Source organism: Cynocephalus volans, chromosome 5 (assembly GCF_027409185.1).
Source record: "Cynocephalus volans isolate mCynVol1 chromosome 5, mCynVol1.pri, whole genome shotgun sequence".
In the NCBI taxonomy this organism is placed as follows: Eukaryota; Metazoa; Chordata; class Mammalia; order Dermoptera; family Cynocephalidae; genus Cynocephalus; species Cynocephalus volans.
The window spans coordinates 53,094,465-53,112,769 of NC_084464.1; the positions used below are offsets into that span (position 1 = coordinate 53,094,465).

The window sequence follows — 18,305 nt, forward strand, 5'->3', positions numbered from 1 at the left end:
AAATGGTGTCATGTTCTCATCTTACTGGCTACTTCTCACACCAGCTCCATGTCTTCCAGGTGCAAAAGCCGAGGCCCATTTAAGCAGAGCTGAGTCAGGACCAGAACCCAGGTCTCTTGACTTAGGTCAGCCTCTGGCTACCCCATGACAGTGTCTGTCCGTTAGTAAGGAAGAGCCTGCACAGACCCACGAGTCACAGCCCATCAAGGGGTCCCAGTCCTGGTCCTGGCATGGCCATGTGTGTGTCCATCTCAACGCTCCTGTTTAGTGAGACCACCACTCCTGACTATGGAGGAGCAGGGGGAAGTGCAGAGTTGAGGTGCCTGGGTGAGCTGCAGAGGGAAGGCATCATCTCCCTACTGCAGTGTGGACAAAAGCACAATGAATCCAGCCTACAGCAAGTGATCCCTCTGTTCCAGAGATCAAAAGGACACAAAGGAGAGAAGGGTCCCCCGGCAGGTGCTCCAGCATCGTGCCGTCAGGGCCCAGTCCTTGTGGTAGGTAGAGGCACCCTGAACAGTCCATTCCTGCGGGGCAGTTCTCTGGGGAAGCCATGCTTTGCAAGCCACAAGTTATCTAGTTACATATTACATGGTGTTTTTCCTTTTCGTTATTTCTGGGCTTTTAGTAAAGTCCTGTTTAAAGGTTCTGGCCTTGACTCAGCTGTGCTAGGTGCAGCTAAGAAGGATCTAGGTCCACCTTTGGGCCAAGGTGTTAAAGGAGACCAGCACCTCTGGGGTGGAGGATCAATGAGTGGGTCCCAAGAAGGTGAATCTCACATAACACCCCCACTGCTACATTCCCCATGCCCACTGCCAACCTCCGGGGGTCAGTGTTTTCTCTCATTAGGGCAGTTCTCCTCACAGGTCCACTTTCTGCATCTAGGACTCCAGCCATCTTGTCACTTTACTTCAGCAGAGTATCCATCCCTGGCAACTAAGTTCTGGGCCCGGGCTTCTTGGAGGAGAAAAAGAAATGATCATAGACTTGTTACAAAAACAACCGCCCCCAGGGTGCTGGCCGGTTAGCTCAGTTGTTTAGAGCACAGCCTTATAACCCCAAGGTCACAGGTTTGGATCCCCACACTGGTCAGCCACGAAAAAAACCCAAAAATAAGACTACCCCAAATTTCCCAAAGTGAAGCCCCTACCTCTATTAGGCAAGCCCTATGCCTACCCCAGAACCAAGCCAGAGAAGATTCCATAAGAAGATATCATCCACTGAGCCAGAATTTAAAAATAATTATATTAATAATAAATATGTTAAGTTACATTTAAAACAATAAATAGAAAAATAAACTGATAAATAAAATCAACAGGTACAAAATGTTTTAAAATTCCAACAACAAAAAAAAAAACAAAACACACAGCTGACAGACAAGACAGATGGACATAACAGGAGGACGCTAAATGCAGTCACTGGAACCCTTCACAGTTTATGTAGTGGCTCCCTCCCCGCCTGGTCACTCTCTTCTCCACAGCTTGGAGACCAGGAGACTCGGTGGCTGACATCTTTGGGGACTCCAGCCAGCATAGGGAAGTATCTGGTCCCACCTCAATACCTTCTGCAAAGCAACCCTGAACCATAGGGTGGGTGGGTTCAGAGGACAGGAGTGTGAGGCAGAGGCTGGACTGTGGTGGGGCAGAGGGTGGGGAGGACCAGGATGTCCCTACAGAGGCAGGTCGGTGCTGTTGTGCCGGGTTTTTCTGGCAGTGCCATCATCTCGGGGCAGAGCCCTCTGCAGGTTGGACATGGCCACGGTCTTTTTGAGGTCAATCACAGCGTAGGAGTCTGAGCTGCGGGCAGGATGGGTAGTGGGCACAGGGGCTTGGGAGACCGAGGGGTTCTGGGGCCCCTTGACATGGTCTCCACCCCAACCCTTTAGCTCCACCTGGATGTAATTGAGCTGCCTTGGGGGCTCAGGGCCTGGCCGGCGGAAATCAAAGTTGAAGACCCTTGGGGAGCCGCGGCGCCGGGTGAGTGGCACAGGGAAGCTGGGGTGGCTGCGGACGGTGGCCCGGGTGCTGGTGGGCTTCTGCAGTGGGGTCTCGTCCTCCTCACCATCAGGGAAGCCATTGGAGGAGGGTGTGAGCCCATCCCTTGAGTCCCCATCATCCCCGACCTCCCCCGCCAGCTGCTGGGCTTGGCTCTCCCACACAGGCGGAAGCGGGGGCAGGTTCTCATAATGCAGCAGAGCGGCCCGGCGGTGGGCAGGGCCATTCCAGCTCGGCTCCTCTGGGCTCAGTCTCCAGCCAGCCCCTCGCCGCAGCCCCCTGCTGACATTCTCGTAGGTGCACTTGGGTTGGGCTGGGCACTCAGAAAGGCCCTCGTTGTTATTGTTGTGGTGGGGGGTGTCGTGCAGGCTGGGGCAGAGGCCCTGGCACTTCATCATGTGCTGCCGAGCGGGGGTTGGGCCCAACACGAACTTCACCTGGCCTGGCTGTAAGAACACCTGCGGGTCCCGTTGGTCGGGGTCCCCGGCCTGTTGGGGTATGGGCACCTGACCCTCGGGCAGGGGCTGCAGGCAGTGCCGGCTCCTGCGGTGGTCATCCTCACTGGCTGGTGTGTTGACATAGGTGTGGGACTGGGAGGTTGGGGAGGTAGAGTCCAGGTGCAGCAGAAGGGTCCAAGCACAGGGAGGAAGGAGAGAACAGAGGGAAGGGATGAGAGAAGAGAAGTACAGGGAAAAAGAACTGGAGTTTCCTCTTCTTCTTCGTCCTCCAAACTTTCTAGGGAAGCCACCTCCCTTTCTTGGGACTGGAAGGGACCCTATCAATTTTCTTCCCCTCCCCATCATCCTTACTGGTAGGAGGTGGCCATATTTCCTATCCTCCATCCCCATCCAGACCAGGGGGTCGGGGGCTGGCTGACTGGCTGGCTGCGTGCTCACCTGCTCATCGGGGGCAATGAGGGCATGGGTGGACTCTTCCCCAAGTGAAGAATGTCGCAGGCTGCTTGTCGAGGGCCGCCGGGGAGCTGAGAATTGTAGGCCCTCTCCAGGGCAGCCAGGGAAGCCATTGGAGAAGCTGGAGACAGTGTAGCCTAGAGCTGGGCATGGGAAGACAAACCCAGGTGAGGGGCCCTTAAACCCCTGACAACCACTTGCAATCGAGTGTGTGTGTATGTTGTGGTGGGGAGCATCCTGGGACTCCTCCCATTGGAGGGGACACTCTCAGGGCCACCCCGTAGTCAGCCACACTGAACTGGCAGTCCCTCATTATCCTTCACCTTCTCTCTGCTCTTCAAACCATGTCCTTTCCCTCAAAACTCAGCTTGAAGCCCACCTCCCACTTTCTCCATGACAGCCTTACCTGAAACACCTAAGGCAAACCTTGTTGTCACTGGACTATTCCTTTGCCTAATTCTAGCTCTGCCAGTGAGCTCCAGGGTAGCTGCTCAAAAACAGAGACTGTGTTTCTATTTCTTCTGTTCCCCACAGGCCAGCCCAGGGAGTACAGAACACTGAGTAGGTGCTCGGTCTGGACTCAGAAACTGAACAAGCAGAACTTGTGGGAGCCTCTTCAGAAGACAGTCATGGCCAGAGACGCCTGTACCAGCAGCCAGGAGAGGTATATGGCTATGACCCAGTAGACAGAAGGAAGGAAACAAAAAAGCTTCAGATTGCTGTTTCCATGGAAACCCAACATCTTCCTCTCTGCTTCCTGACCATCAGTTGATATAAGGCCCAGGACTCCAAGCCTCAGCTAGAGGCATCTGATTGGCCCAGCCGGGGACTTATCCATCCTCAGGAGTGGTTCTGATGGCGGAAGACTATCCTGGAAGGCTGATTCCCCCAGCCATGCCCTCACCTGCCTGCTTGACTTGTGCCTTCTGGGCCTGTGCTTGCGTGTGCACGTGTGCATGCGTGCACACGCACTGGGGTACAGAGGATGGGGGTCTCCTCACCGTTGGGCGGCTGGGGCGCCCGAGGGAGGTCAAGCTCAGTGGGGTGGCTGTTGTGGGTGATGATGGCTGGCTCTTCCATCACACTGATGCTGTTGCACTGCATCAGATCCTGAAGGAGGTTGAAGATTTCCTCGGCCCGGGAGCACTTGAATGCAAATATCCCTGGAGAACAAGAGGAAGAAATGAGGCTGCTCTGACCCTGGGCCCAATAGGGAAGAACCAGCAGAGCTCAGCAGATGCACAAAGTGCACGGAATGTCCCTGAACTCCAGTCCCAGGCCTACAGGGGAAGGAGGGCCCTTCCTCATCCTGAGCATTCTTCTCAGGCACACTCTAGAATCTAAGAGAGCTCAGTAGCTCCAGTCTGGGGCTGGGCCCAAGGAACCCTGCTCCCCCACACCCACACTATCCATTACCATTGTCTTAAGACTGAATACCTCAGCTATATTCCTGAGGTGAAATCATTTCATAAAGATGTGTGTGTTCAGGGGTACGGGGAAGAGAATGAAAACCAAAGTAGAAAAGGAGGGTATTAAGGGCCGGCCTGTGGCTCACTTGGGAGAGTGCGGTGCTGACAACACCAAGTCAAGGGTTAAGATCCACTTACTGGTTATCTTTAAAAAAAAAAAAAGGAGGGTATTAGATGTATGGACATTCCACCTCACATCATGCCCCTATCTTCCTCCGCCTACCACCCCTGCCCCCAGAAAAACAGGCTCCACCCAGCGCACCAACCTTCAGCTCTAGACCCAATAGCCTCTAAGCTCTCTGCAGACAGGAGGGTCTGTCCTGTTCACTGGGGAATTTAGCCCAGTGCCTGACCAAAGAGTGAATGCCTACTGTGTCTAGGTCCCTGACCTCATAGAGCTTAAACTCTGGTGCAGAAAGAAGAAAAGATGGGCAGACTAGCCAAAGGTGAATACAGCAAGGCAGTCACCATGGCTCCTCGATGCAGCGAGTGCTCTAGCCCTTCAAACTCCAACACAGCAACTCAACGTCCTGGGGACAACAGGATAGGGCTGAGCACCCATGACTCAGGGAATATAAAGCTGCCCTTACGGAGTTGGGACAGCCTGTAATTCTGTATTCCCCTCTGTAACAGTGCGACCCGGGACTCGGGGGAGGCTACTTGGGTGTGCATGTGCATATACCCACAACAAAGAAAAATACAATTAGACTGGGGTATGGGACAACTGTGGTTTGCCGGAATGGGATGGAAAGGATATAGGTGGAAAAAAAGGGACTATTCTGGCAAGAAGTTCAACAGCTAGAAAAGACTAGGAATACCTAGAGTTTTAGGAGAACCCTGTGTTGGGGCCTAGGGCAGCCCCTCTGAGATCCCAAGGGACTGGGCCAGAGCTGCAATGACTGAAAAGAAAGCACTGGCCAGGGAATCCACTTAGTTCTGCAATAACATGCTCTGTGACCTCGGCCAAGACCCTTCCCCTCTCCAAGCAACACCTGCCAAGTATGAGTGCTGGGCTGGATATTAAGGCCTATTTCCAAATTCCACAACAAACTTCCCCACAGTCCCCTGAGCTGTACTTTCCAGCCACAGTGCCTGCCCCAGGTGCACAAGCCCCTATCCCAGGGTAGGGTGGGGCTGGTACTCACCCTGGCCGGTCTGACATCGGCGGCCACTCTCAAAGGAGAAGAGATTGGAGTCATAGCCATAGCGCCGCAGGCAGAGATAGGGCCAGCGGACGGCCTCCCGCCGATGCAGGTGCAGCACCAGCTCGCTCTGCGTCAGCTCCATCACCCCAGAGCCCAGCTCTACCCCCTCGTCATCCACATTTGTCACCTGGAGGGGAGAAGACAAGAGGGGTCAATGAATGAGGCCAACAAGAGTTTGCACAGGGGAGGGGTGGTAGGCAGTCCGATGCAGGGACAGAGCCGGGGGACTGAGGGTCTCACCCACCTCTACCACAGACTCTGCTGAATGTCACATGATTGCTGGGGGATGCCATGGATCCACAGCAGTTCTCTGAGCAAATCTCTCCTCTCTGGGCCTCAGGTTTGTCATTTGGACAGTGAGGGAAGAGGTAGGTAGTTGACCTCACAGGTCAGATGGTTAGATGACCAATGTTAAACGACCTCAGATGGCCCAAGGCTCAGTATCCAAGGACCAGATGTTAATAGAGAAAGGGTTCAATCGTAAGTTCAAAATCTTCAGATCCTGGGAAAGTCAAGCCCAAGGCAGAACAAATACGTACTGCCTCCACCACCTCCCCAATTATACAAGCTTCCCAAGGGCTCCCTCTTCTGGTGGGCAGGAGAAACACATGCCTCAACATGCCCGGGTGTGAAGATGAGGCCCCCAACAAGAAGGTAGGCCGGGGTGGGTTGTGGGGGCAGGTCAGGTCCACTGGGCATGGCCTTAGCTTCCCAAAGCAAACAGCAAACACTGGTATAGAGCTTACCATGTGCTAAGCACTATTTTAAATACTTTACATATATTAACTCATAAATACAGACTTTTATTGTTTTCTCCCAAAAAGATATGTTACAAAGATATACTGATAGGAGTGAATGTTCTAAAAGCACCATTTTTGCTACTGGCATTTCTTCATTCTTGGTAGAATTAAGGGCTGCAGAAATAGCAGCGGCCTGGGCCTCTTCTCCTCAGGCCATCTCAGAGGCCCAGAGCTCAAGAAATCTTAATAAGCCCACAACCTCAGCCTGCCATTTCAGTTTCTATAGAGAGGCTGAGGCAACCTGGCTGTATGAGCTCAAGAGATCATCATGTTGGGAACGTGGGAGAGGTGGGGGCTCTGGGTACCTTGAACTTGGTGGGGTGGTTGTCTGGGATGCTGTCTCTGTTCAGGCAGCTGCAGCAGCCCCCCATGGTGTCAGAGCAGCCAGCCCACCCTAGGGAAAAACATAAGGGATAAGCATGTTGCCAATGTCAGCTCCAAAAAGCCTTGCTCTGGGGAACTCAGGCAGAACCACCTCGTGATCACCTACTCTGTGCAAGAGACCATGTGACACAGACCCTCCCTCAAGGAATTCACACTCTCAATCCAGGGCCAGACACACATTGGGATAAACATTAAATCAAGTTAGAATGTGTTAAGGATTAATGCTGATGGGGGGATGGAGAGAGCTTCTCAGGGGTGACATTTGATCTGGCCCTTGAGAAGTATGTAGGATTGTGACCCATGTAATGACAGGAAGGGAGGAAAAGCATGGATATAAGTAGGGGCCAGAAGACATGATCTGCGTCAGAAGGAGCTGGGTGCCAGCCTGAGGTCCTCATTCAGATTCACAAAGAAACTGTCACTTGGCAGCCCCAGACACTTTGGCCTGTACTTTTCTCTTTTTTCCTCCTTTTTTACCTCTCCCATTCCACTTCATCCAAGTTATCTCTTTTCCTCCCTCACCACCATCCCTGCACCCACCTCAATTTTATCTTTTTGATATTCTCTTCAAAGGAGTTGTTACATAATGCTCAAAAAGATACATTCAAAAGATTAAAACTGAGCACAATTTTTATAACCTTGATTGGGTATTTCTTCATTTAAAAACATATGCTGGGTTTGCTCCCCTTTGTCTAAAGGGGAGACCAGAAGCCTTACTATCTGGTTTTTCCCTCCAGAATTCAAGAACTTTGTTATATGTCACAACAGTCAGCCTGTGCCAAGGATGGAGAAGACACCACCCAGGCTTGAGTGACCTAAGGGAACAAGAAACACATGAACCAATCCCAACCAGAAGTTTTAAGGGGTTGCAACTTGCCACAAGAAATGAGTCTGTAGGATTAGCTATCTGTCCTTCTAGAACTCCTACTGAATGTGTAAAGCCTTGAACAATCCAGTGACCTGTACCTCCACTCCTCCCAACTTGGGAAGCTCCTGAAAACTGACCCGTACACACAACTCTTACCTCACCCAGGCCATCGGGGAGCTGACCATGGGAGGGGCATGGGGAAGGATTCCCACTCTATTTCTCCCGTCCTTGGTGGGGTGTCATGGCAAACAGTTTGCAGAGAAGTCACCTTGATCCCTCTGGGACACACCTGGGGCTCACCTAGCATAGGAGACAGAGACCACGGATTAATGGAAACCATCTATCCTCACCCCCCCAACTATTAATGAAACTGACCGGCTGTCAGTCCATCCCACCTGGATATCTGTTCCAGATCCTACTGGGACAGAAACACTAATGAAGAAAGCGAGATCAAGAGCTAAGTGACCACAAATGCCAAGTCCCACAGGCCCTGAAAGGGAGAGACTTTCCTAGAATCAGTGAGTATGAAGTCTAAGACAGCTCAAGACCTTTAGATCCCCTTCTGAATCCTGTTACAACCAACAACAAAACACCATCTACCTTTGCAGAGAACCTTAACTCTACAAAGATCTTTCTCAAAAGCAAACTATGATGTACTGGAAAGAACACTGGCTTAAGATTCAGGACACCAATATTCTAGTCACTTTTGTTGCTACTAAATATCTCAGCGACTCTGTCAAATCGCACTCCCCCCCCCCCCACAACAGTCCCAACTCCCACCCCAAGGCCTTAGTTTTCAGGGTAAACATCTGTAAATTGTGGCACTTCTAGCTTAAATAACTTACAGAGTCGTGTATGAGTATATAAGACAAAATCACTAAAATGGACATTTTCCTGTTCCAGAACAAGCTCCTTCAATCTCACATTTAGAGGCTTGATAGACTTTCTGTCTCCCAAACTCTGAAAGACCTGATTTTAACATAAATGGTAACAAGCCAAAATTTCAGGGCACCTGAGCCCCAGGTAGTCAAGTCAACAAGCCAGGACTCTGGAGAACCTTGAAATCCCACCTTTCTACTCTAGAAAAATAATATTTCCCAGGGTCCCTTGTGTCCTGCATCCGTGGGCAATTTCCAGGTAAAAGGACCCTCATCATCTTGGCCTAGCTTATTATCTGGAAGGAGGAAGCAGGCTCAGGGAGGTGTACACAGACTAAAGACAGGTGGCTGGGAAAATACCAGGGCTTGAGCCATCAGCAGAGTGAATCCAGGAACTTTAGGGTGCGAGATGACGGAAGGGTTGCACTTTTCCTTTTTCCATTTCCATATCAGGAGATATCATCAGGCAGCCCATTGAGAAAGGATTACATTGGACGTAACGGGGAGGAGAATCTAGTCTGGGATAGATATGGGTTGGGGTCAGGATTTAGAGGGGGTTATGGGGTCTGAAAACGTACAAGAAGGCTTGGGGGAACGTGGGCAAGAATTTTGGATTTGGGCATGGTGCAAGGAAAATGGGGGAATATGAAGGATCATTGGAATGTCAAGGTGGTGGAATCATCTGGGGGCATCTAGGAAAGAATGGTGGGTCTGTGGGCATAACAGGGGATTCCCAGTGGGTGAGGGGGTCCCGAGGGCTCCAGGAGATGCGAAGGTGTGCACGAGGGGATGGGGTGGGGTTTGGGGAGTGAGAGGCAGATTTAGGTTGCAGGGTTGTCAGGGGGAATTTCTAGACACCCATAAGGAATGACGAGGTCGGGACCGCGCGACGTTCCTGGGTCCCCGCCCCCAGCCCCAGGGCTCCACCGCCCGCCCACCCGGGGCTTCCAAGGAGGGAGCGGAGACTGCGGCGCGGCGCGACATGGCCTCGGTGGAGCCGCCTCGTCCCCGCCCCGCCGCGCCCCGACTCACATCGCCCCGCAGCCCGGGCGGCGCCGGGCCCCGCTCCCGGGTCCCGCTGCAGCAGCCGCCGCCCGCCCGGAGCTAAGGCCTCCCCGCCCCGCCCCGCGGCCGCAGGGTCGGAGGTCACCGACAGCACCAACGAGACGCTGCGGGCGGGCGGACCGAGTGGGGGCGACCGGCGCGCGGCCTAGAAGGTCCCTTTGGAGGACTTTGCAGTCGGGAGCAGGGAGCATGCGCAGACACCAGAGGGCGCTCTCTGCCAGCGCCTGAGGAAGCCCGGCGGGAGCGGGGCGGAGCTTAGGAGGGGGCGGGGCTCAGAAACTGGGCTAGGGGACTAGAGTTGGAGGGTACTCTCGGGAGCAGGAAGGGGACAGTAGGCAGCTGAGAAATACGAAAGAGAGGGGAGAGGGTCTGAAGGGAGAAGGGCAGGACGAGGGACCCAGGAAAAGGGCTGAGGAGAGGGGAAGGGGACGGAAGGGACCACCAGGAACAAGGGGGTGGACACTAGAGGGAAATCACGGAGAGGGCGTGGCGAGGAGGCCAGAGGGAGGTTCTGGGGGGACCTCGGCCAGGCATTTTCATTCCGCGAGAGGCTGAGGACCCGGCGTAAATGCGGCTCCAGGGTATCTGCTAGATGCCCCCGGGGACGCAGTCTCGGCGCAAAGCCCACGCACGGCGGGGGGCAGTGGAGGCTGCACACTTTCCACCCTGAGGTCCCACAAATGCTTTCCTTCAGTCTGCAGCTCTAGGTCCCTTCTCGAGCCGTCCCTCACCACCAGCCGGGGAGGGGAGGGCGGGGGCCTCTGGGGGCGTGGAAGAGGAAGAGCCGTGCCATCAGGGCGGGCAGAGGCGGGCGCTAGGGCCTCAGGGTGGGGACTGGGTGAGGGGCTCGACAGTGGGGTCTGTTCAGACCAGCTCGGACACTGGCGCGCAGCAAGGGTGAGACCCCCGTGGAGTCCCCGGCCCCTCCTCTAAAGTCCCAGCAGCCAGACAGGAAACCCCAAGGGACTCTTAAACCACACCGCGTCCCCGCCCTGGAGGTGGGCCCGGAAAAGCCCTAGAAAAATTTTGAGGATCTGAAAAACCTAGAAAAACTTTGAGAGGGCACTTGGCAGGACGGGAAATCTCTCTCCTTTCTGCCTCCTACTGTCCTGGGAAACCTTCCCATCCCTCCACCTCCCTAGTCCCCAGGGCCTATTGGGCTCTGCCCTCCAGGACAGGGGTGAGTTGGGGATGTCGAGCTCCTGAGCTCGGTTGCACCTGCGTGGAGACAGGAGGGGGGACTCAGTCTTGTCCCTTATCTGAGTGGGAGGAGGAGGGGAATTATGGAAGGAATCAGCATGTTAGTAAGGTGGGTTCCAGTGCTAGGTGGAGTCAAGTTGGGCCGCCTTGGAGGTAATGAAAAAGTGAGGGGTAGAGGGCTCAGCGTTGTTTTTGTATGGAACAGTTACATGCAAACTAGAGCTAACTTGAAGAGAGTGCAAGTCCCGTTCTGGGGCCTCAGATGTCCCTTCCTTCCTCGGTGCCTGGGGGCCAGGGCTGTTAGAGGAAGTGGCTACTCATGGCCCTGAGTGTGAACAGCCCATCCCGGCCACCTTCCACAGGAAACCTGACCTAAGGGACAGAACAGGAAGGAAGCAGGTGGGTGTGGAGCCAGAAAGTAGGGAGAAGTGGCACAGGACATGTGAGGCAGGGGTGCTGAGGACGGTTCAGGGCTGGGAAGCAATATGCCTGTTATAGTCCAAACCATGGCCCCAACCCCAAAGCTGGGTCTTATAGAGGCCAGAGATTTGATGATGGCCCTCCTATGCCGAGCTTCAGTCAGAATCCATCCTAGATCTCAAAGGCCACCTCTTTCTAAGGCTTCCCTTAGCCTTCTAGTATGGCCTTGGGCAAGTATTACTCAGTTTGTTTCAACTATGAAGTGGGATAATAGAAACTTCCTAATAGGATTATTGTGAACATGGACAGTATTATGTAAAATTCTAGATTAGTCCTGAGCACAGAGTAAACATTATAGAAAAATTTGCTCTTGTTATTTTTTTCCCCAGGGTGTGTGTATAAATTTGCCCAGAGCTCTGGCCCCATTCTACCAGGTTTCATCCCTGTCTTACCTACTAGATTCTGAACTCCTCAAGGGCAGGGCCCATCTCTTCTCTATTTCAGTAGTCACTGTCCACCCCCAAGATACTGGGGTTCTATCAGGACCTGCAGAGATGAAAGCTGAAGAGGTGCGCTTAGATTATCCGATGAAATTGTTGTTATAGATAGAAGATAGAGCCCAAGATTTTCCTTTGTCCTTGGGGAGCTTATAGACTAGATGAGTTGCTGAGAGAGATGCAGGGAGCAAAGAGAGAAATATCAGGTGCTAAATCTTGGGACGCCAACTGGACTTACTTCTGGAGCTCTGGGAAAGGAGAGCTGATATGGGCCAGAGAAGCTGAGAAAGGCTTCCTGGGGTAGTCGTCCTCGAGCCAGGCCCAAGCCAATGTAGCTGGAAATGTGGGGCCTGCGTAGAGGGTAGTGAGTGCACCATGTGTAATGATAGGAGCTAAGGCTGGTGAGGGTAGGAGGAAAGGGCCAGCATGCCTTGAGGCTCACTGGAGATGCAGAATGCCCTCTCCTTCCATTGTAGGCCTCTTCTTTCCTCATCCCAATCTTGGAAGACCCCAGAATTGGAACTTCAGAAACTCTGGAACTGAAAAGCCTGGCCTCAAGACCTGGCTCTGCCACTTACTAGCTGTTGGGCCATGGGAATACCATTCATGCTCACTGATTTTCAGTTTGGCCATCTGTAAAATGGGGACAATACCACCTATGTCACCTGGGTGTTGGGAGGACTGAAAGAGATAATGCCTGTAAAGCGCTTAGCACTGCCTAGCACATTGTAAGGGCCCAATAAATGGAAGTGTTCTTACTGTTTTTGAGTAGACTTTGCCACCAGTGTCAGTGCTGAACTCTGGCTGGCCCCACCGAGAGGATAGTCCCACCCTTGTGGAACCAGGTCCACCAGCCAACTCAGACAGTGACTCAGGCCATCTGTCAGGGGAGGACCCAGAGGATTCCTCTGCTCAGGTAATAAGAGTCCTGTCCTTCCTGTGAGACCAATGTGCCTCTGTCCTTTAGACCTCCTTCCCTTTCCACCAACTGGGAGGTTGCCTTTATGACTAACCTCTTGTGGCCCTTTTCTCTTTTCAGGAATTTCTGTCTCTACAACCCCATCAGGACATGGGGGTTTGATTTTGAACTCATTCACATGAACATACATTACCTCTCCTAGGGGTCTGTGTTTTCAAAGCAGACCCTAGGGGCTTTGGCCCCAAAGAGTGAAGGGGGTGGTTTCAAGCATAAGAAAGGAAGCTACTTTGGGATATGAGGCCTTCCCAACCTCCCTCAAGGCAGACCACTGATGCAGGAGTGGATCAGCTGTCCTTGTGCTCAGTGAGGATCCTCCAAATAAGGGGGGATGCTTAGAAGTTGCTCTGGATTGGAGGAGAGATGACAATGAGGAGGAGGGAAAGAAGGGGAAAGGAAGGAAAAACCTAGCTCCACTCCTCCCCTTCTTCATGTTTCCTCAGGGTCCTGCAGTTCTCGGCTTGGGGCCCCCTCACTTGGACACCAATCAAGCCCCTAACTGGCCTGGGCTTCGAACTCTCCTGCAGCAGCTCCCTCCACAGGACAGTGATGTGGGTCTCCCTTTCCCATTGTCCTCTCTTGCCTCTCGCTCCCTCTGGTTACTTAGCATGGAAAGAACCTGGGCCTAGAGGTCAAGGGACATGGATTTAAGGCCTTGCTATGCCACTAGTTGGGAGAAGTCATTCCCCCCAGCCTGAGTTTTGTAATCTACATAATGGGTACAAATAACATCTTCTCTGCCCGCCACAATGCTTAGTTCAAGAGCAAATGAGAAAATGGACATGAACGACTTTTGAAACCAATAATGGAATATATAAATGTAGAGTATGGTTATTAAGTATTTATTGAGGCCCTACATGTGCCCACCCTAAAGGCTTACAACTCAGTTGGGGAGGCAATGGAGTATACGAAATAATTAGAGAAAACACAAAATGGGAAGTGATACAGAGCTCTAGCTCATTAGGAGCAAGGACCTAAATATATGGTGACAGGGTTAGGTGCTGTGGGCCTGTCGGGACCTGAGTGATGACCACTCCTAGGGTGCAGGGTGAGACTGAGGCGGACTTTCTCGGGCTCCTTTCCCTTTTTTCCTCTCCTTCTCAGGGCCCTTTTATGCTATCTCCTGCACCTCCCTGAGTTTCTACAATCTTTTTCTGACCCAGCAGCTTAGACTTCTTTCTCCAATCAAACCTCAGTCTTGCCTGCTGGGGCTCTCCTAGTTATAGTGCAGGCCTGTTTCTGCAGGAGCGCTACTGCCTGGCCCTTGGGAAGGAGGAGCTGGCCGAGCTGCGGCTCTTCTGTACCCAGCGGAAGCAGGAGGCCCTGGGACAGGGGGTGGCCCACTTGGTACCTCCCAAGCTTGAAGGACACACCTGTGAGAAGGTATGGCATCCCTCCCTCCCCCCAACATTCCTTTTTCTCCACTCTTTGCCCTCTCACTTCTGCAGAAGGGGTTAGCTTCTGGGACTCTGGTGGACAAACAATTTAGGGATTGGCGGTCTGACAGATGTTAGGAAAAGGAGAAACTAAGTTTGAGAGTTCTTGGTGGAGGCTGCAGTGGGGGTGGGTTTACCAGGGTATGGGGAGAACAGTTAGGTTGGGATTGGGATGGAAGATCCAGGAGGGAAGCTAGGTGGGTAGTGCCTACTCTAACCAGCCCAGCACCCTTCCTGGCAGTGCAGGGAGCAGCTGAAACCAGGGGAGTATGCAATGTTTGCAGCCCGGGCCGGGGAGCAGCGCTGCTGGCACTGGCCTTGCTTTGCCTGCCAGGCCTGTGGACAGGCCCTGATAAACCTCATCTACTTCTACCACGATGGGCATCTCTACTGTGGCCGTCATCACGCCGGGTTGTTACGGCCACGCTGCCCGGCTTGTGATCAGGTACAGCCTTGAGGGGAGGGGCTGGGAGGTCTGCCTAGAGTCCATCATGGCAGGATGTCAGGGGACATCCTCCTGGGCCACAGCCTCTCCCAGGATCGCGGAGTGGGATAGGGAGATCTAGGCACCAGCCCGGAACCACCCTGTTACCTGTGATCTGACTTGCGTTCTGGGCACGTGGAACCCGCTGCCTTTGTATGTGCCCTCCTCCATGGCAAGCAGAGTCCCTCAAATTTTCTTAGACTCAAAGGGTTTCTCTAGAGCAGGGACTCTTGGACAGATCTTCATTTCATTATGCTGGGGGCCCAGTGCTGTGCCGTTCATGCTAGAAACTCCTTTAATATTAGCATAAGAGGCAGCGCAGAGCCCTGGGTTGAGGGTCCCGGAGGCCCTGGTCGCAGTTCCGGCTGTGCCACCTGCTAGCTGGGGCATCCCGGCTAAGCCAACCAGCCCTCCCGGCGTCCGACAGTGGCTGAGTAGAACAAATGGGAAGGTTTGTAGACGTGCTTTAGGGTTAACTGGGTATAAGGCGTGGTTATTGGATGAATGAATGAGTGAGTGAATGAATGAATGAACCATTTCTCTCTCCCTCTCTCAGCTGATCTTCTCCCGGCAATGCACCGAGGCGGAGGGACGGCGCTGGCACGAGAACCACTTCTGCTGCCAGGACTGCGCCGGGCCCCTGGGCGGGGGACGTTATGCCTTGCCGGGGGGCAGCCCCTGCTGCTCCAGCTACTTCGAGAGCCGCTACTCGTATACAGTCTCAAGCCCGGCCGGGGCACTGGAAGGGCGGACATCCCTTGGTAAGGGAGGAGAAGGCGCACATCAAAGCGGGAGGGGGCGGTGGCTTGGGATGGGCTGAGGGGGGGGGTTCTCCCAGGCTGGGACCCTCGCCCCAGTCCCACACCGTTCCGTCCCTCTAGCAGAGTCCCCATCTCCCCACCGCACCCCCCAGACCCGAGCCTCGGTGCCCGCAGCTCTCACCGCGCGTCCCTGGCCAGAGCGCTCCAAGGGCCTCCAGAGCCCACCCCGCGCCACGATCGGGGCTGCGGCGTCCGACTAGCTCCGGGGAGGGGGACGCGGCCGCCCTCTGGTGGGCGGAGGCGGGGGACCCTGGACGACTCGAGACGGCAGCGCGCACGGCCTGGGGCGGGGCGGGAGGCTGGGCCCAACCGAGGCCAGCTTCAGCTGTTCGCCGCGCCGGGTTCTGAGAGGCGGAAACTCGGAGCTCTGAGATGGGTGTTTCCGATCCGGCCCGGAACAGCGGAGGCGGAACCCGACCGAATCGAAGGAAAAAACTGTGCCTCGCTGAAGACAGTGACAGTCCCCGTAGCAGCCCTTCTCTCTGCCTCTACCGTCGGCTCCAGCTTGAAAACTCAGAGGGGGCTGCTTGGGTCTAGTCCTGAGCAGGAGTGCCGAGCTGAGGACCTGGCGGAGGCACCCAAAGGGCGGGATCAAGACCGCCTGGAGGCGCCCCAAAGTCCCAAGGAGGACGCCCCCTGCCCGATCTGCTCCTCTTCCTCTGACTCAGAACCCGAAGGCATTTTCTTAAGCCAGCGCCTTCCCCGGCCCTGGAAGACCCCCAGAAACCTCCAAGCAGGAGACAGCGACACCTCCAGGAAGCATTACAGCATTTGCTAGTGGCGCAGCCTAAAGATCTGTAAGGCGGAAAAAGGAGGTTCTCCTCCCCTATATAAATCCTAGCCTGAACGCAATCAGGGATACGCCTGGAAGAGGCGGCGAGATGACAAACTTGGAGTGCGCCCCCCTCAGCACCGCGCGTTCTATGATTTTTTAATGGAAACCTTCTTGGGGAACCCCATTCCCCAAAGCTGCGCTTCCCCTGCTGAGCTAGCTCCTACCCCCTCGCCCACAAACTGGGACAGCCCGGTCCGCAGCATCCTCCTGCTGAGCCAATGAAGTGGTCACTCAGCACGTATGACAGTGACCGTCTGGGGAGCCGGAGGTCTGGAGGGAACCGGGGGTGGAACCTGGAGCAGGGAACGGTAGAGCTGGGCCGCGCTCCGCCCCTTGCAGAGATCGCGGACGCGCAGCCGGGGGTGGTCCATCCCTCCCAGACTTGGAACCAAGCTGGAGCCACAGCGCCCCCTGCCGGCCAGCAGCCGGCGGAAGTGCCAGAACGGAAGTTGCGTGATCCGCCAGCGCCGAGGAGGTGCGTCCTGCGAAGCCTGTACGGAGCCCGACGGTGGTGCCATGGCTTCTAGCGGGGTCCCGGTGAGCGCTGTCGGCTCGGCAAACCAAGCTCCTGAAATTCCGGACAACGTGGGAGATTGGCTTCGGGGCGTCTACCGCTTTGCCACCGATAGGAACGATTTCCGGAGGTAACCACGCCCGGGGAGCTTGGGTCCTCTGGCCCTGGCGTCCGTATACACTTATTTCCCCTCCTTCTCGAGGTTGGCGCCCCCGGGATTTTTTGGTTGTCAGCACAGTGGCTTCTTCGTGGCCCTGGCTGTCCTTTGCTGAGGTCTTTGACCGGGAGAGTTTCCCTGTGGCAAAAGCATTCTTCCTGTCATGTGGCTATATCTATAGAAAATGTCACCCTGACCAACGGGGCCGAGAAAAGGAGGCGCCAACACATAAACAGGCTTTTCGGCCCTGGACGAATATTTACTTACCTAGCCTTTGGGTTTGATCTTGCTCTTGTTAGGCACAGAAACGAACTCCAAATCTCCACGTGGGTCTTGGGCAGCCTACCAAGTATCAACGCCTTGGGAAGGTGGTGATGATGGGAAGACATTTCCCCCCGTATTTTTAGTTAACCACACAATTGACTGAGTGACCACAGGGTTAATGAAATACATTCTTTTTTCTTAGGAACTTGATCCTCAATTTAGGACTCTTTGCTGCGGGAGTTTGGCTGGCCAGGAACTTGAGTGACATTGACCTAATGGCACCTCAGCCAGGAGTGTAGCCAAGTAGGTGAGCACTTCACCACCACTCTTCCGTGTCTTAAGAGTCCTAGAGGATGGGAGAAGCAATAGTTTGTATCAACTGTTCTCGAAATGTAGGAAAGAGACTTGATGTAAAACCCTTGGCTGTAACTAGTTAAATGTATTTCCAGATGTTGCAAGGGATTTGAATATCTCTTACCAATTTTCCTCTAGTGTTTACATTTCTAATGCCACCCATTGTCATCTGATTGCAGACATATGGAATTGCTGTGCTGTACCCGAACCTTCCAAAAACAGAGCCTACCTACAGTCTGTGACCACCACAAGATATGCCGTGATGGCAGCTGAAGTTTGATTCAAATGGGCACCTTCCCCCTTCCCTGCCTGGTTTCTCTTTGTTCTTTGAGTCCACTCAGAATTCCATTCTCTGGTCAGCAGTCAGGCTTCAGCTAAAGTGTTGCCTCTGTTCTGTAATGTTCTGTACATAGTTCCTAACTTTCAGCAAGGGGGGGTGATCCCTTTGCTCTTGTCCTGAGGAATAACAATAATGTTTTAACAAATATTTGAAATAAAGATTGCACACACAGACAGCCATTTTATTCTTTTAATAAGAAATTTCCACTTACAAAAACAAGGTGTAAAAAGTCAAGATTTACAAAAATCATAAAAACATGATTTATATTTCACACACACAAGAGACAGAAAGCCCCAAACATGGATTGTAATGGAGGTGGTTTGCTTCATTTGAAGAAAAAAAAAAGAAATGGAAACTAACCACCATAAATTGATGTTACAGTAGCATGAAGCTTATTCTTGAGGAATTTCCATTGTTGAGCAGTACCAGGGGA

The 18,305-nt window shown here is 53.6% G+C and overlaps 3 protein-coding genes across 6 annotated transcripts; 2 read left to right on the top strand and 1 right to left on the bottom strand.

Moving 5' to 3' along the window:
- Nucleotides 1–1,321: 1,321 nt before the first annotated feature.
- On the bottom strand, nt 1,322–9,626 carry FRS3 (fibroblast growth factor receptor substrate 3). 3 transcript variants are annotated; one of them, XM_063097523.1, is made up of 7 exons: nt 9,542–9,626; nt 7,788–7,931; nt 6,685–6,773; nt 5,520–5,706; nt 3,907–4,068; nt 2,891–3,048; nt 1,322–2,584 (listed from the first exon to the last, which is right to left on the bottom strand). In XM_063097523.1, the coding sequence occupies exons 3-7, from the start codon at nt 6,748–6,750 to the stop codon at nt 1,670–1,672; spliced, it is 1,488 nt and encodes a 495-aa protein (XP_062953593.1). In that variant the 5' UTR covers nt 6,751–6,773; nt 7,788–7,931; nt 9,542–9,626; the 3' UTR covers nt 1,322–1,669. The 3 variants fall into 3 exon arrangements, with proteins under 3 accessions (XP_062953593.1, XP_062953595.1, XP_062953596.1); XM_063097525.1 differs by lacking the exons at nt 7,788–7,931; nt 9,542–9,626 and adding an exon at nt 5,824–6,015 and having other exon boundaries at nt 6,685–6,771; XM_063097526.1 differs by lacking the exons at nt 7,788–7,931; nt 9,542–9,626 and adding an exon at nt 5,824–5,914 and having other exon boundaries at nt 6,685–6,752.
- PRICKLE4 (prickle planar cell polarity protein 4) lies at nt 9,377–16,590 on the top strand. The gene is made up of 8 exons (XM_063098302.1): nt 9,377–9,697; nt 10,269–10,412; nt 12,464–12,607; nt 13,111–13,218; nt 13,913–14,050; nt 14,345–14,548; nt 15,144–15,348; nt 15,810–16,590. The coding sequence occupies exons 1-8, from the start codon at nt 9,377–9,379 to the stop codon at nt 16,184–16,186; spliced, it is 1,641 nt and encodes a 546-aa protein (XP_062954372.1). The 3' UTR covers nt 16,187–16,590.
- Nucleotides 16,591–16,679: 89 nt separating this feature from the next.
- Nucleotides 16,680–18,045, top strand: TOMM6 (translocase of outer mitochondrial membrane 6). Of its 2 annotated transcripts, none has more exons than XM_063097130.1 (3): nt 16,680–16,887; nt 17,381–17,481; nt 17,712–18,045. In XM_063097130.1, the coding sequence occupies exons 1-2, from the start codon at nt 16,760–16,762 to the stop codon at nt 17,475–17,477; spliced, it is 225 nt and encodes a 74-aa protein (XP_062953200.1). In that variant the 5' UTR covers nt 16,680–16,759; the 3' UTR covers nt 17,478–17,481; nt 17,712–18,045. The 2 variants fall into 2 exon arrangements, with proteins under 2 accessions (XP_062953200.1, XP_062953199.1); XM_063097129.1 differs by having other exon boundaries at nt 16,692–16,887; nt 17,381–17,485.
- The last annotated feature ends 260 nt before the right edge of the window (nt 18,046–18,305 follow it).